We start from the raw sequence: 17,445 nt of genomic DNA on the forward strand, positions 1-17,445 counted from the left end.
ACAATAGCCAGAGGCGAAAACAACCCAAAGTCCCATCAGCTGATGAATGGATAAACAACGTGGTGTATACCTACAGTAGACTATTACTCAGCCTCAAAAAAGAAGGAAATTATGACACATGCTACCCATGGATCAACCTTGAGGACACTGTGTTAAGTGACGTAAGCCAGACACAATAATACAAATACAGTGGGATTCCCTTTATATGAGGTTCCTGGAGAGATCAAATTCATAGAGACAGAAAATAAATGGTGATTGCTAGGAGCTGGGTTGGGGAGGCAGAATGGGGAGTTGTTTACCAGCTACAGTTTGAGTTTTGCAAGATAAAGAGTTCTGGAGATTGGCTGCACAACACTGTGAATGTATGGAACACTACCGAATGTAAACTTAAAAATGGTTAAAATGGTAAACTTTTTGTTATGTGTATTTTATCACAATTAAAAATAAAAACTTAAAAAAAATTAAGTTAGTGAGCTAATAAATTGAAAGACCAACAAACCCATAGAAACATTAGAAGAAAAATTTAAAGATATAAGCCATAAACATAATATAGTTGGGGAAGCCAGCCCTGCACATGTAGATGAATTGACTGATATTTACAGAGCACATACCTGTTAGTATCATTTAAACTGTGAATTGACAGGAAATGCTAAATAGAGAAAAGTTAGCAGTCAAGTGAGGAGTCAGGTTTTAAAGGCAAGAAAGCTACAGGCATTTCAGGTAGAAAGCATAGCATAAATCTGAGTGAAAAGTGGTAACTCAGTGATATAGGGTCCTTGAAGGACAGTGAAGAAGAAATGGGTTGAAAATTGTAGCTGGTTAAATATTAAGCCAAAGCACTTGATGTGGTAAGAAACCAGATTAAAATGAATTGGGAGAGTTGGACATTATACAAGGACAGAGAAATCAGAATGGGTTCAAGAATGATATTGACCCATGATAAAAGGATGGTAGTGACTATGATAATGAACCTGGAGATACAAAGCCACGATATCATTAAAAACTATTAGAAAGGAAGAACCAGCAAAATGTGAATATTGGTTATGGAAAGCAAAGAACTCAAATTATTTAGATGTTGTCAGCCAGTGGATCTAGAAATACGGTGATTTAATTAACACTGAAAGAGAAATTTGTTATGGTAGATGGAAAATTTTATTTAGTGTTGATATTCTACATTAAAGATATTTCTGGGTACCTATAGTGGAGATAATAAGACATTGACCGAAGCTTGAAAGGTCAGGCATTTCAGTCAAGCTTGCCCAGGTAGCCTCACCTGCAAACTGGTTTTTACTGAGCTTAATTAAGGTAGTGTGTGTGCCATATCTGAGACCTCTGTAAGTGAAGTTGGAAAAAATAATAATCAAAAGGATTTTTTTTTTCATCTCATTGATGGAAGAGTGGAAGAGATATCACAGTAGTTTACTACTCACTCTGGATAGTTAAATGGTTAAATAACAAGTAAAGGAGGCATTAGAATCAAGGAGGCATCGATAAGAGAATCTAGATTTCAGATTTATCTTAAAATTGAAGTAGATTAAACTATGCTTACATGTCCATGATAATAATACATCCAAAGCAACTGACGTATTCTTGCTTTCATCTGATCTCCCAATGTTTTCAGGAGTTTGTGAAACTTGATTGTGTAATCATTCAATTTGAAATACCCAGTTGGAGGAAGAGGGAAAAATAAACCTTCGTGGCAATCCCTTCATCCACACTCCTTTTCTGTCTGGTATTTCTACTAAAAACACATATTTGGGATTCCCTGTTAAATTGTTAACCACCATCATTCCAACACTGATTATATTTCTTATTTACTAGCGATAGCTGTCTAATGTTTTGTTGTTCTCAAGGATTCAGGCATTTTCAAAAAGATTTTGAGCTCCATTTGCTTTGAGTATTTGCCTCCTGTTTCCAAAATTTCTCAGAAGGGAGAAGGGGATGAAGGAGGTGGTCTTACTATTTCTTGAAGATCAAATGACACAGAAGAGTACTTTTAGAGACATCTTGATTCTATTAGATTTTTCAGGTCAAAGGGCAGGTTCAACTGTTATGTAGTTTAAAGCACCAGGGATGGAGTGAAAAGACCTCTTTAATGACTTAAAGTTGGGTTTCTGCTACTACCCACTCATTATGCAAGTAATATGGCATGTTAGTCAAGCAGTAGGGGGTCACTAATCACTTTGAAAGGTTCTGTGTATACATTTTTTTTTTTTTTAGCTGAGGGAAAGACTTTAACAGAAGAACAAGGAGAGTAATTTAGCAGGAAGAGCATTGCAGTTCTTATTTTGCTCCGGGCTGTGGCATACATATATTACCTTTCATATTATATGTGCGTATATTACTCCCTTGGGGCTCATGGGAAATGAAGTCAGAATGTGCTTCACTAGCGAGTCTTCCTCTTCTGTAGATAGACTTGAGTTAGTAAGACTCTTAAAGCCAATAATTATTAATCCCTATCAAGGTTCATTTTCTTTAAAATAGCCATATTTGATTTTGAATAGGTGACTTCCACATCTCAAGCAATTGACTCTGAATAAAAAGGAGCTGTTTCTGGTATTTTTATTTTCTTCTTTATAGTTTTCTGTATCTTCCAGTTCTTCCATGAATGCAAATTACTTTTATCAGTTACCCTTTTTGTTCCCAAAGAACCAGTTATATTTAAGAGTTAAGTGGCTACTGAAATAAGATTATTTTTGTAATTTGTTTTTTTTTTTCCATGCTAAATTCCATTTCCTCTGAAAAGCAGGGTGTTGGCTAAATTTTTTTTGTTTTGACACTTTTGAGTGCTCTCTGTAAAACTTAACCACGTAAGTTCACCTGTACCACATGGTCTTTACTACCAGATGTATTGAGAGAACAATAATTTTTCTTATTCCCAAAAATTAGATGGCTGTTACTATTTATTACATTTAATATTCTTGCCTCTCTTTGGAATTTTTTCTTCTGAATTTTTAATGAAGTTGTTCTCCCCTATAGCTGTTCATTTCAAATTTACCAAAATTGTAGACAAGAGAACAATACTATCTCTTTCTTTCCAAAAACAAAAGAAAAACCTAAAAACTAATATACTCATTAAAGATTCTGACATTACCCAATATATATGTGCAATATATAATAAAAATATTTTATTCTGGACTATCAATTGCCCTTTGTAGGCACATACACATGTAGAAATCAGTATCAAGGGTATACTTTTAAAATGGAAAGGACAATGGTATGTTAAACTGTTAGGGAATTTTCAGTGATTGTGAGCGATGAGTATGGGAGATGAAGTTTTATTCTGTGCAGTTTGTAGCATATTATCAATGCTTAATAAAAAATAACATAAATGAAATAATAAAATTTCAATTTGAATTTTATATAAAAAGAGAAAAAGATTTAAAATGATATATCTTAGTAAAAAGGCATTATTGTAGTGGCTCACACTCTAGTGCCACATCCTTTATTTTGAAATTTAGAATCTGAATTGTCACCTGTTATATCATATTGCAGTTTGGGAATGTGACATTTTACCCCAGAGATTAACTGTACCGCACTAGCTGGCCAAGCATATCATTTATAAAAGAATTTGGAATTCGGTCAAGATGCTTCACCAACATAGAATAATGTTTACTATTTCACATTATGAGGCTTTCCTTGAGCACAGAATGGAACTCAGATCCCATCACCTTTGTATCTCGCATTTTGCAAAGATGCTTATTACTTGATCTAATTGCATACAGTCATTTATCTTTCATTCATCTTCTGTTATTTGCCTGCTGCTAAATGTGTAATTCTGACTATTGGTGCACAGAAATGCTGCAGCACCCTTATTGAGAAAACACATTTCTCATTCCAGCGTTGTCAGTCTTTGAGCTTCCCCAAAGGGAACAGATGACAGCAATCAGCAGGAAATTGTGCATAGTGAGACCAACTTGAACTCCTCCACCTTTAAGCTCATTTCACCACTTAACATTTTTTTCAAGTGGTCAGTGGATATATTTAGACTATTGTTATCCCTTTGGTGTTGATTAGAACTTCACGAGATAAACCATCTGCCATTTTTTTAGAATTATATAGAGTGTGGGGACAGTGGAAAATTAGACTGGGGTCACTGAGAATCTTCTTTCCTTCCAACAGCAAAGACTGGTTAAACAAATCTTCATTTCCATGATGTAAGCTGATCTATATCCTCTATTTGTTAGTACTGCTTGTTCAGAGTTCTCCAGACCTACCCATCCAGAAAATAGAAAATCCTTGTCAGAATATGCAAAAGATAGTCTTCCAGTTTGTGGCTAAACTAAAACTCTTCCAGATGACTGCTATTGAAGCATAATTATCTTAACAAAAGACAGAAGCAAGGTTAAACTTGGGCAGTTCATTCTCAGATTCAGCATTTCCTTAGGTCAAAAGCTCAGGCCACTTAAATAGTTCCTGTAAGTCAAATCTGCCTTCTTAGAGATGACTTAAATAAAAGATGCGCTATTGAGGAAAGCATTTTTGACTGTGAGACTAATTGTTCACCAACTTCATTCTGATTATTTTGTAAATTTCTCCTGTTCACCCCTCTTTTAAATCCCACCTTCTTTTCCTCTGGATGTGAACCAAAAAGTCATTAGCCAAACCACAAGGAATCTGTAAGGTTTAAGTTATTGTTTCAAAGTGCACAGATCATTGCCAAATAAAGCCATGACTGGAAACGTATTTGCATTGATGAGAGAAAGAGAATTGTAGATGTTTAGAATGCTCCAAGAACAGATGGCTGATTTTCTAAATCCTATCTACTAATGTTTACAATTTGTTATTCACTCTGTACATAAAAATGTTTTCAGTTTCAGTAATGCCTCAATTTGCCTGGAAGGTACCAAATGCTTATCAAAAGACTAAGTTAAATGAGTCAAATGTATGGGTGACAGTATTATTCTTAGTTTAAAAGTCGTTAGTTTTGTTTACTTTTCGAGTTTAACTATAACTATAGGAGCTCTTTATTAAGATGTCTGTATAACATGTGATAAAGACATTACAATCAGAGAAACCTGAGTGGGATTCCTGGCTGCACCATTACTTGGTGTGAATTTGGGCAAGCTATATAAGCTCTCGGGGCTTTGGGTTCATCACCCATAAAATGGTGTGATAATAATAGTAACTTCAAAGGATTGTTTTCAGGATAAATGAAAGCCCTGGAATTTTCCTTATTTTGTAGGCAAGAAGCTCTTCTGGCTGCCATTAGTGAAAAAGATGCCAACATAGCTCTTCTGGAGCTTTCATCCTCTAAGAAAAAGACCCAAGAGGAAGTGGCTGCACTGAAGCGGGAGAAGGATCGTCTGGTACAGCAGCTCAAACAGCAGGTATAACTAAATGCCAGGGAGGGCCCCACCATAGAGGGTCAGTAGGTCCAGCTTTCACACCGTTCCCTGCCTTTATCTTTGCCAGCTTGTATTTTAAGGTCTCGTGTCTCATATTAGACATCTGATCTTTGTATCTAGTTAATTTTCATAAGCAGAGACTTTAATCTTCACAAATCTCTGGCTATATCTAGGAATTAGAGATGTCACAAGTCTCTCATGAGAAAGTTTTTTTGGTTTTGTTTTTGAGAGAGAGAGAGAGCGTGCACATGCTCAAGCTGGGAAGGAACAGAGGGAGAGAAAGAAAATCTTAAGCAGGCTCCACACCCAGCACAGAGCCTGACCTGGGGCTCAATCCCACAACCATGAGCTCATAACCTGAGCTGAAATCAAGAGTTGGTTGCTTAACCAACTGAGCCACCCAGGCATTCCTGAGAGCATTTTTTAACTTGTGCAATGGCTGGATGAAATTAATGAAATTTTCCCCGGGTGAAATGAAAAAGGCTCATTTCTTTTGAATGATCCAACCAGAGTCCCACTGTAGAAGGCATATTTTTACTTAAACAATTCTAGCTATTCAGAGCTAAGTATGTTCTGAAGGTAAGGGCAAAGTTTTGCCCTTTTCTTTTCCAACCTAAACCCTCCCCAAATGTAATGCTTAATATTTATGTAAAACCTGTGGAAATAAAAGCTAAACACTTCCCTTTTGTTGATGGTTGGACAATGTTGTAAATGTACTTAGTGGACAGAACTATATACTTAAAAATGGTTAAAATGATAAATTGTTTGTTATATATATTTTACCACAATTTTTAAACTGGGGGGAAAATCTTTGAAAATAAACAGAAAGCTGAATCTAAGTCCCCTTCTTTATCTTTAATGCTCTTCACTGGCCATTCTTGTACTGTTTTCAGTGTCCACAAGTGATGTCTTCTAGTATCATCTCCTTTATTCTCAGATACATTTTCTGTGCATTGTGTCTGCCTTCATTTGCTCTTCTGTCTGAAGTAATAAGACTGGGAAAGAGTTTTTCAAGTGAAGGAATTTCTTCTTTTCTACTCTAGGGGATCATTAATTGATAGCATTTTTACATAATATTTAATGTTCAAATTAACAAGAATCAGTATTTACACAATAAAAATAATTGTGGGCCATTATTAAAACTGTGTAGAACTAGATTTTATGTTTCTGTGGCCAACTTTGCTGAGAAAATACCAAAAGATGTCCCTTTTCTTTTCTTTTCCTTTCTTTTCTTTTTTCTTTTTTAAATATAATTTATTGACACGTTGGTTTCCATACAACACCTAGTGTTCATCCCAACCAGTGTTCGTACATGCTACATTTACATCCCTCCTCAATGCCCATCACCCACTTTCCCCTCTCCCCCACCCCCCCATCACCCCTCAGTTTATTCTCAGTACCCAAGAGTCTCTTATGGTTTGCATCCCTCCCTCTCTTTTTTTCCTCCCTTCCCCTCCCCCGTGGTCTTCTGTTAAGTTTCTCAAGATCTACCTGTGAGTGAAAACATATGGTATCTGTCTTTCTCTGACTGAGGATGTCCCTTTCTACAGGATAGATAGATGACCAGCAAGAAAACCCAACCCACTGCTCATTTATAAGCAAAAGAAACTTTTCCAGTGTCCTAAAATAATTTGTCATAAGAAGAGGACATCAACCAGTATTTGGATACCGGTTAAGTAAAGCAGGAAGAATGTGCTTAATTTTAAAGACATCTGGGGGTGCCAGGGTGGCTCAGTTGATTGAGTATCTGACTTTGGCTCAGGTCATGATCTCGTGGTTCATGAGCCCAAGCCCCACATCAGGCTCTGTGCAGACAGCTTAGAGCCTGGAACCTGCTTCAGATTCTTGTCTCCCCCTCTCTGCTCCTCCCCTGCTCACACTATCTCTCTCTCAAAAATAAACATTAAAAAAAATTTTTAAGACGTGTACAGTAGTTCAAAACTAAAATTTGGCTTATCAAAGCTGATAATATGAGTTGAATGGTGGTTGCAATGGCCTAGGAGGGTAGGGGAAAATGTGTGGAGATGTTGGTAAGGGGTATGAAGTTTCAGTTATGCCAGATGAATACGTTCTGGGGATCTAATATACATCATGGTGGCTATAGTTAGAGTGGTTTAGTCAGTGAAGCATCCGACTCTTGATTTCGGCTCAGGTCATGATCTCACACTTTGTGTGATGGAACCGCAGGTGGAGCTCTGTGCTGATGGCACAGAGCCAGCTTGGGATTCTCTCTCTCCCTCTCTCTCTGCCCCTTCCACACATGCTTGTGCATGTGCGCTCTCTCTCTCTCTCTCTCAAAATAAAAAAAAATAAACTTTAAAAAAAGGTAACTGTGAGGTGATAGAAATGTCAATTAGTTTTTATTAGTTTTGTTGTGATAATGATTTCATAATGTATACATATATTAAAACATCATGTTGTATACCTTAAATATGTGCAATTTATATTTATTAGTTATACTTCAGTGCGGGGGGCTGCTAATATATGAAAAAGGACAGTATCGTTGAAGAAAGGCGTTCACTAGTTTGTGAATATGTGTATGTAGCAGTATCAGTTCTCCTAAGTAGTTAGACCTAAATATATAGACATAAGATTTAAATAGTTAATGGTCTCTCTACTCTAGGATACCAAAGATAATAAAATGTCTAGCAGACTAGAGTACTCATTCATAGTACTCATTCATAGTAGCTTTTGATTACTTGGTTCTCAAGGCTATATGTTTTCAGTAGGTGAAAGTTAAAGATATCAATTAACCCATGAACTTATAATCTTTAAAAATAATGGCTTGGGGCGCCTGGGTGGCTCAGTCGGTTAAGCGTCCGACTTCGGCTCAGGTCATGATCTTGCGGTCTGTGAGTTCGAGCCCCATGTCGGGCTCTGTGCTGACAGCTCAGAGCCTGGAGCCTGTTTCGGATTCTGTGTCTCCCTCTCTCTCTGACCCTCCCCCATTCATGCTCTGTCTCTGTCTCAAAAATAAATAAACGTTAAAAAAAAAAAAAAAATTTTAAAAATAATGGCTTAATGCCTTTACATCTAACTATATGCCCTGAGTATTCTATAGTGATGTGATCTATGTAAGGAGAAAGATAAATGTAGTTCTTGGGAGTCCTTCCTAACAGTGTTTTCCTGTCTCCTTTCCATGTAAAGTTTCATATTCCTGCTGTCTCAAAGAGTATCTAGGATGCTATGAGCAAGAAGGAACCGGTCTTGCCAAAGATATTTGATTCTTTAATTTTTCTAAGTGTGTGTACTAACTTTTAGACAAGGGAGAGGCCTTTTGGAAAGCGGATACGGCATCAATATTGTTTTAATTTAAAGCTTCTAGTCCTTGACTTGCTGGAATGTGCCTCAATCTAAAGGCCATTTCCTAACAAGGAAGCAGGCAACGTTGACCGGGCTTTCCAGTAAATGGAGCTGCCACTGCCTGATGGGCTCTTGGCATTCATGGGCAGTTCCTATTGTCAGAAAGAGATGAAGCAACAAGGGATTTACAGATTTGGGGGTCACCCTCTAAGATGGTCCCAATTTACATACCCACCCCAGGGTAACTTATTTCCGTGACTCATTCATGGCAAAGCAGCACTTGGAGAGGCTGCATCAGAGGAAGGGGCCAGAGCCAATGAAAAAAATAAAACCTAAAGGTTGTCTAACAAACTCCAGATGTGCTGTGGTGGGTGCCAACCAGTGTGTTCGGATTATAAGTCATGAAGAAGCCCCTGCTGTGATTGTCAAGCACCCACGCTGGATTTAATGTAAACTCACATGGAACCCTGGAAAGCATTAACACAATCTGTTGAGCCACAGCAGCTGTCACAAGATGGCCTTTCTCTCAGCATTATTTTCTTCTTTTCACCTCAAGAATTTTATAGCCTCCATATTGTATTTGCTGTTAGTGTGAAGTCTGGCTCTGCCCCTGTGTGTGCTCTATGCAGATGTGCCATGGGCAGATTGGGCTTTTTGAGACAAGCTACATGGTTGGGTTTGTTTTGTTTTGCTTTCTTTTGTTTCTGTTTTTTTAAAGGTCAACTATAACTTTATGAGTAAATGCTACAAACTTAAACTGATGTGGTTTGAATCTAGACAGTCTCATTTACAACTATAATTTTGGAATCCTCTGCATTAGGATGAAATGTCAACAGTATATTCTTTTATTCCAGCATTGTCTAGGCATGAGGGATATAAAGACACAGTACTTGCCTTAAAGAAGAAGCTCACAGGGTAGTGCTTAAAATACTAGTTGTTCTAAACATTTGGCAAAACCATTCTGTCGAAAGTAGTCTTACCATCATTTCCTGCTGACAGCCTCAGCAAATCATCCCTGCATTACGTGATTTATTTGCCCATTCATTTCACATTCTTTGAGTATCTACTGTGTGTCAAATATTGTATAAATGGAAAATGAATGTCTTCCTAGTTAACAACCTGGCAGAAAGCTAATCAGACCTAGATTGTACCTCTCTCTAGCTGTCTCTTTTACCAAAGAAACAAATTATTTCTCTGAGATTCATCTATAGAATTTGGATAATGTTACCTGCTTCACAGGGTTGGTGTGAAATTAAAGAATACAGTAAACCCATAGCACTTAGATTTCCACTTTCAGAGATCCCTGTTTCACAGTGAGAACTGTGCTATCTCTAGGTGATACATGCTACATTGAGGGAGGGGAGAGCTTCAGTAACTATGGCTCTCCTTCTCAGTCATCTCTGATAGCTGTTTACTTTTCAGTATGACTATTGTATTTAGAATTATATAGCCAGCACATTGTGTTCTACTCCTGTGAGGAAGAACATATTTCTCAGAGCACTTAAGAGAATAAGTGGTACTTTTTATCCTTCCTTTTTCTTTTTACCTGTTTTTTCAGTAATAGAACTATAATACAGCATTTTTCAAAAATAATTCTGATATATCTTTTTTAAGTCTTATAGTTTCATCATAGATGATCATTGTTTAAACGCCCACCTGCCTGAAGTTGTCAGGGCTAGGAACGTGACCACACCCAAACATGTATTCTCACTCTCTAGTTCTGTGACTTTCTGCTTGCATACATGCCTCTTCTAGCCCGGCTCATACAAGTTCTCAGAAATATGTGAAAATAGGATAACTACAAAAATAGCTACCACTTATCAAGTGACTATAATATGCTGGGCATAGTTGCTTTATACACATCATATCTAATCCTCACCACAGTTCTGTATGGTATTATCTCCATTATGTAGATGAAGCACCTCAGACCCCGAAAGATTAAATTTCTTGGCTAAATTTCCACAAGGACTAAGTGGAAGTTCCAGAGTTCATTCTCTTCTTATTCTTTCCATCTTACATGGAAATTCCAGACAGTTGGTAATTAGGAAAGTTGTATTGCAATTCGAATAATACAAACAATGCTGTTTTAAGTTTTTATGACAGTTGTTTGTTCCCCTGAGAGATGGGAAAGGGTATTTTTTATATTTCAGTACTTCCCCTCTCTTCCTCTGAAGAACCTGAAACAAAAAAGAAATGGTGTGATTTGACTCTGTTCTCCAAATTACTAAGAGAAATGATACGAACTTGAAGCTGCAAAAGTACGGTGAGGTATAATTTAGCTTCTTTTCTGTCTTTGGAGATGGCAGTACTCTATCAGGACTAAACATGCTGTTGTTCTAACAGTGCACCTTCACTTTCACGTCCTGCCTTCTTTGAACCATCTGCAAATGGCTCCTAAAAGCACCAGCTGGGAGCCAGCCTCTCAGAGACTTTGACCACCCTGAATATATGGAGACTTTCCAACTTCAGAGTGATTATAAAAGAGTGTTTGGTCCCCTGGATCCCTGACCAGTGTACGGGTAGTGAAGAGATATTCTAACCCTGCAGCTGTCCAGCAGGTAGCCTCGGTTGCCAGTTTGTTTGGCCTTTATGTGGGGTTAAGAAAATTGCCCACATAAGCTCTGCTATCCCTGACCTTTATCATGTGTGAACATGACATGCATGAAATAAAGAACAATTACAGGTTCCTTCTAAGAGCAGACAGTCATAGTAGTCATTTCAGGGTCCTATGGGTTTAAAACTATTGTTCTTAAAGAATATCTAGCTGACCACCCACTTGAGATTTAGACAGAATTAATTTAGTTGCTTTTCGGGTTGAGTTTCTTTTTGAAGAAAACAAAAATGAGAAAAATAATCTGTAGTAGCTACCTCTAAAATATTAATTTTTCATAATCACAGATTACCCTGGAAACTTGATGATGTTATCCACTGTGAACTTTTCAACTCTTGAGTTCTGTAGGCAAATGCTCTACTTTCTATAATAGGATAATGCTAAATTAGGTCTAAGTAAGATAAGTAGTCAAGTCAATTCACTCATAATGAGAAGCACAGAATTTTGATTGGTTCCTTTTTTTTAATCAATCATTGCTTTTGAGTTATATCACATAAAATGTTTTAAGCTTTAACCTTTTCTCAAATATTAATTTCTCATATTCATAATTTATTATGAAAATCATTGTCAGCATTAAACCTGTGATTCTTTATACCTTCTATATTCTCATACTCCTGCAAGACCTGAACTATTCTCATTGATGATGTATTAAGACAACTATCAGGAAATGTCCTGTGTGGTGTACTGACATAAAAATCAGTTGAGTTTTTAAAAGATCTTTATAAAGTCAGAATGGCCTCACATCTTTTATTATACCCTCACATTTGGCTATATGTGACGCAGAACATTTCTTGCTCCCCTTTGGGAGAAAAATTTCGCAAAATTTTGTCATCATTTTCTAACAACATCTCCTGTGAGGAAAAGAGGTTATTAATAATGTAGTTCCAACTTAGAATAAACTGAGGGTTGATGGGGGGTGGGAGGGACGGGAAAGTAGGTGATGGGCATTGAGGAGGGCACCTGTTAGGATGAGCACTGTGTGTTGTAAGGAAACCAATATGACAATAAATTTCATATAATATAAAATAAACCTACCCCAGGAAAACAAAAACAGTAACAACAACAACAACAAAAAATAACAATAATGTAGTTCCAGAGGCGCCTGGCTGGCTCAGCATCCAACTTTGGCTCAGATCATGATCTCGCAGCTTGTAGGTTTGAGTGTCATGGCGGGCTCTGTGCTGACAGCTTGGAGCCTGGAGCCTGCTTGGGATTCTGTATCTCCCTCTCTCTGCCCCTCCCCTGCTTGTATGCGCTCGCTCTCTCTCTCGCTCTCTCTCTCTCTCTCTCAAAAATAAACATTAAAAAAAATAGTGTAGTTCCATTTCACAGAAGGTAAAATCAAGGCCACTGACCAGCTAACAGCATAAATCACCTATAGGTATCAAAGGCTTATAAGAAGAGTAGATCTGTACTTTAGCACAGATAGCATACACCGTCATATCAGTGTTCCTAATTGGAACTCTGTGGCTATAATTCAAGACAACCTTAACATTTTCCCTGCTGTCCAGGAATCTCTTCTTCCTTGACCCACACCCTTTACAGTTAACAGATCCTTCTAGACACTCACCTAAATTAATTTTAGCAACATTTGCCAATTATTATTTAGTGTTTACTATGTACCAAGCCCTCTTCTAGGTGCTGGTGATAGAAGGGTGCAAGCAAACATGGCTCTTGGAGACTTCTCTTTATTGTATGTTCAACTACTTCGGCATTTCTAGGTATTTTGTCACATAAGAATTTTCACGTCACCTAATGTGGCAAAGAAGTTGCTGTTCTTTCATACTACACAAGAAAATTGAGCAAAAACATATATCAGTGATTTGTCCACAATTTCAGATTGTTCAATCTGTCTCATTTTAAGAACTCTAAACTAATTTTAATTTGTCCTTATTTTATATATTCTCAACAAATTGTCAGTTTCCAAAATGCTCAAATAGAAGAATTATAAATAGATTAGGGATAGCTAAGTTCACTAGCTGAGTAGATGTGAAGAATCATAAATAACGCATATACATATTTTAGTGGATACAGAAAAACTTTGGATAAGTTGCTGTGTATCTGTGCTTCATTTCCCCGAAGTAAAATGATTATTGTCTCTCTCCTGTTTCTGTTCAGGAAGTTTGAAGATGAGTTAGAACCAAGATCTTCTGGAGAACAGTAATACATAAGTACAGAGCTGTGTGATGTGTATATATACCTACAGATAGATGTATCACTCAGGGAAGCTAGCTGTCAGACAGATACTAATGCCAAGGTTCATCTGCACAGTGCTCAGCTGACCAGAGCCTGCTCCTGATCTCTTCTCACTGTTCAGTCTGAATATCCCCTTTCTGTTCACGCAACCTTTCCCAGTTGTCCCAGTTCTGCTGCCTTGCAGTTACACCCAGGTGATCCCTATTGATACTGGAGGTAATCCTATACTCTTCAGTCAAGTGTTTCCATATACTTTCTTACTTTTCTATTGTGTTGTGTGTATTTTATTTGTTTAACCCTCACAAGACCACTTTAGTTCCCTAATCTCTAAGTTATTGATAGAAATGAGTTTCTTCAGTGTTGCTCCAAGTATTTTCAAGAAGCACAGTATGAAAACTATCTGAAGTGAATTATACTTTAAGTAATTGTCTTTTATTCAGTTCTGCTCACTCTCTAGATAAGATTTTTCGTCTCTTGCAAGGAGCTACATGTGACATATGTGATACCTTGCATGATACTTTTATTTATTGCTTTATTGGATAGTGCTAAGGACTTTGACAGCCACTAATTAGGCCCAGGAAACTGGCCTGTGCTTTGAATTGGCACTTACTGCATCTAGCATTATACCTTCATGCATTTGTAAACCCATATCTATACATTCTTCAGACTTCCTTATCCTTGTTAGAATGCTGGTTACTGATAATGACAGTATTCAATGTTCTATCCACATAGCTCACTCAGAAACAACTTATTCTATAATATAGACTTGTTCTCTTTTGCTTCCTTTATTTGGGTTATTTTATTACTTTTGTTAATAGTAAACTGAATGTGTGTATAGGTTAACACCGTTCTTATTTTGACTGTAGACCCCTTTTCTCATGTTATAAGGCTGACCATTGGCCCAGATGACAAAGAGAGATATGTCATCTCTTCCTCCTCATAGCATTGAAGGCTACCATTATAGTAGCATGATATGCTAACTGTGAAGTTATAGTTGAAAAGGTACTTCTCATAACCACTCCAGGCATTTGGAACTTTCCAAATAAACTATCTTTTGGATTAAATTTCTCATGCTTATCCATGGTCCAAAGGAGAATAAATTTTTGAAAGTTCAGTAAATTCCTTTTATTTGGTACTGAGGGTTAGGGTGCAAAAAAAGATCATTTGTTCCAACTCCAACTTTGAGGCACATGTTTTGTTTTGTTTTGTTTTTATCACAGTTTCAATGAAAGAAAATGCTATTTCAATATTGATTCTAAGTAAGCCAAGCTTAAATAATTTTATTTTGTTTGAAGTGTCTTCCTCTACCTATCTCATAGTTTTGAGTAAAGAATGTAAATCTATTGCTTTGTGTGTAAAAATGTGATTGCTTCTTATTTACTAAGTTTTGGGAAGAACTGGCTCAAGTTTGTTCTGAAAAATGAAACTATGGGTCAGGTATGTTAAAAAAAAACACACCAACTCAGATTTGGTTTTCATATTCTTAGCCCCAGGCCCCAACCCACTTACTGAAGTGACATTTAGAACTGCTGAGTTAGAGCATGATAATAAATAATTGGATTCTTACTTTTCAGACTTACTGTTGGTTCTCTGTAGTATGCATAGTTGTTTCTGAACAGAGCTAAAATAATGTGAGGACATACTAATCATCTACTAATATGAACTCAGTTTGGTGAAAGCCATGACTTTGGATTTATCATTTTCTTTTACTAAAAGAAAAAAAATTATGAAAAATCCTTTTAACTAGCCAAGAAAATAGACATTTCAGTAGGGTCCTTACTCATGTTAAAGATTTTTCCATAGGAATGAAATTTGTCATGGAAGTGTGTTGCCAGTAAGTTTATTATTTGTTAAGTTCCCAGTAAACACAAAAAAGGACCAAGCTGTCTTTGGGGTGGAAACATGATTGCTTTTCTTTCCTCTTACATAAGAAGCAAGAACGAACAAGGATACACCTTCAGGCCTCTAGTTGGAAGTCTCCTTAACTAAATCACTCAGTTCATTAAGTGCAGTTTTTTACTTTTCACATTACAGCTGGTAATGTTGTTGCTGAACTTTCTGTTCCTACTTAACAAGGATCCCCATAACATGTGGCTCACTTCTCTTGAAGACCCCATTGATAGTCTCATCAAAACCTGTATCTCTACTAACAGTCTATTCAAGGCACATTACATTTTCACTAACACTCTCCTCAAAATCTTTCCAGCTCTTCCAGCTTCCACCCCACTGCCCAATTCCAAAGCCGTTCCCACATTTTAGGTTTTTGTTGTGGCAGTTACCAAAATCTATTATCTGTTACTGCATAAAAAATACCTTGAATTTAATGTCTTAAAATACCAAACACTTAGGGGTTCCTAAGTGGCTTAGGACTGGCTTGCTCAGTCAGTGGAGCATGTGACTCTTGATCTCTGGTTGTACATTTAAGCCCCATGTTGGTTGTAGAGATTACTTAAAAATAAAATCACACACACACACACACACACACACACACACACACACACACATCTATTATCTCACATTGTATCTTAGTGTCAGGAATCTGGGAGCAGCTTAGCTGGTTGTTCTGACTCAGGATCCCTGATGAATTTGTAGTCAGGCTATTGGCCGGGTCTACCTGAATGCTTGACTGGAACTACAAGATTCACTTCCAGATTCACCCATATGACTCTTGGCTCTACACCATTTAAAGCTTTTCTAGAAGGTTACTCAGTACATGGTAGCTGGCTTCCCCTGAGCATGTGATCCAGGAGAGAGGAAAAGAGCAACAAAGATGGAAGCCACAATGTCTTTTGTAGTCTAATCTCAGAAGTGACATACCATTACTTCAACCTTATTCTATTAATTACATAAACCAACTGTCTATGATGTGAGAGGGAACAACACAGTGGTGTGAATAACTGTAAACAGGGATCTTTGCAGATTGTCTTGAAGGTTGGCTACCACAAGTGAATGAATAAACAATTTGTGGTATGCTCATGCAATGAAATACTGCTCAACAATAAATAGGAATGGACTACAAACACAGCAATGCAGGTGATTCTCAAAAACACAACTGAACAAAAGAATCCAGACAGAAGAATATTCCATATTTATATTAAACTCTAGAAAAGACTTTTAATTTATGACCTCAGAAAACAGGTAAGACAACAAGGCAGAACTGATTTCATCTTCCCTACCTCAACTCATAAGCGGGGCCTACATTGGGAAAGGAATAAGTTCCATTCTCTCTCTTTTTTTTTCCGCTTCCTTTGGTGTTGGGGTCCTCAGTGCTGATGCTGCCTCTCTGACCAACATTGGCCCCCAATTCCTTGAGGAAAGCAGTAACTGAAAGACACAAACCTGGCTGCTTTCTGTAATGTTACTTGACTCACAGGAAAGTTCTATATCCTTGCCATGCCAGATAGTGAGAGTGAGAATCTATAGGCTGCCTCAGTACTTCTCTGTCCATTCTTCATCTATCACCAGTTTCTTTTTTCCTTCTCGGATAAGGCAAATCAACAAGGCTGATTGATGCCTAAGGAGGTACCAAACACAGGAACGAGATGCCAATTTCCTTTTCTTTTACTCTTACCCAGAGTTTAGGATTGAATATACTAGGATTTAGGATTGACTTCTCTTCGAGCCCTCTCGCTTAGCTTGGACACAGGGACCCTACTGTACACTTACATAGATCCCTGTGCCATCAAGACTACTCTGCCAGTCCTGGCACCACACTCCCAGCCGTCTCAGGCTAAAAAGGTATGTGCTGACGTGTTGAACTAGTGGACAGTCATGCCTTTTCTGCCACCTCTTAGTAGCTCTATATAATATGGCTTGGTTAGCTCTTCTTTGTCCCCAGCTTTGGTCCCTGGTCACTAATTCTGGAATAGCTGGAAAAACTCATTCATCACAGTATTAAAACTAGCTTAAAAGTGGCATCTAAAATTGGAGAGAGAACAATAAAACTGTGTTGCATTCTTTAGAAAGAGAATATTAATAAGGTAAAGC

At 37.4% G+C, this 17,445-nt stretch overlaps 1 protein-coding gene across 13 annotated transcripts in view; it reads left to right on the forward strand.

Annotated features, from left to right (window-relative positions):
• ERC1 (ELKS/RAB6-interacting/CAST family member 1) overlaps positions 1 to 17,445 on the forward strand; it is a 516,510-nt gene that overhangs the window by 385,789 nt on the left and 113,276 nt on the right. For all 13 annotated transcript variants that reach the window (XM_019464949.2, XM_019464947.2, XM_019464955.2 and 10 more), the window contains one exon: positions 5,186 to 5,330. In XM_019464949.2, the coding sequence (XP_019320494.1) occupies positions 5,186 to 5,330 (145 nt within the window). The remainder of the gene's footprint in view (positions 1 to 5,185; positions 5,331 to 17,445) is intronic.

The sequence above is a fragment of the Panthera pardus genome, unplaced genomic scaffold, assembly GCF_024362965.1.
Source record: "Panthera pardus isolate Hobbes unplaced genomic scaffold, ASM2436296v1 HiC_scaffold_6, whole genome shotgun sequence".
In the NCBI taxonomy this organism is placed as follows: Eukaryota; Metazoa; Chordata; class Mammalia; order Carnivora; family Felidae; genus Panthera; species Panthera pardus.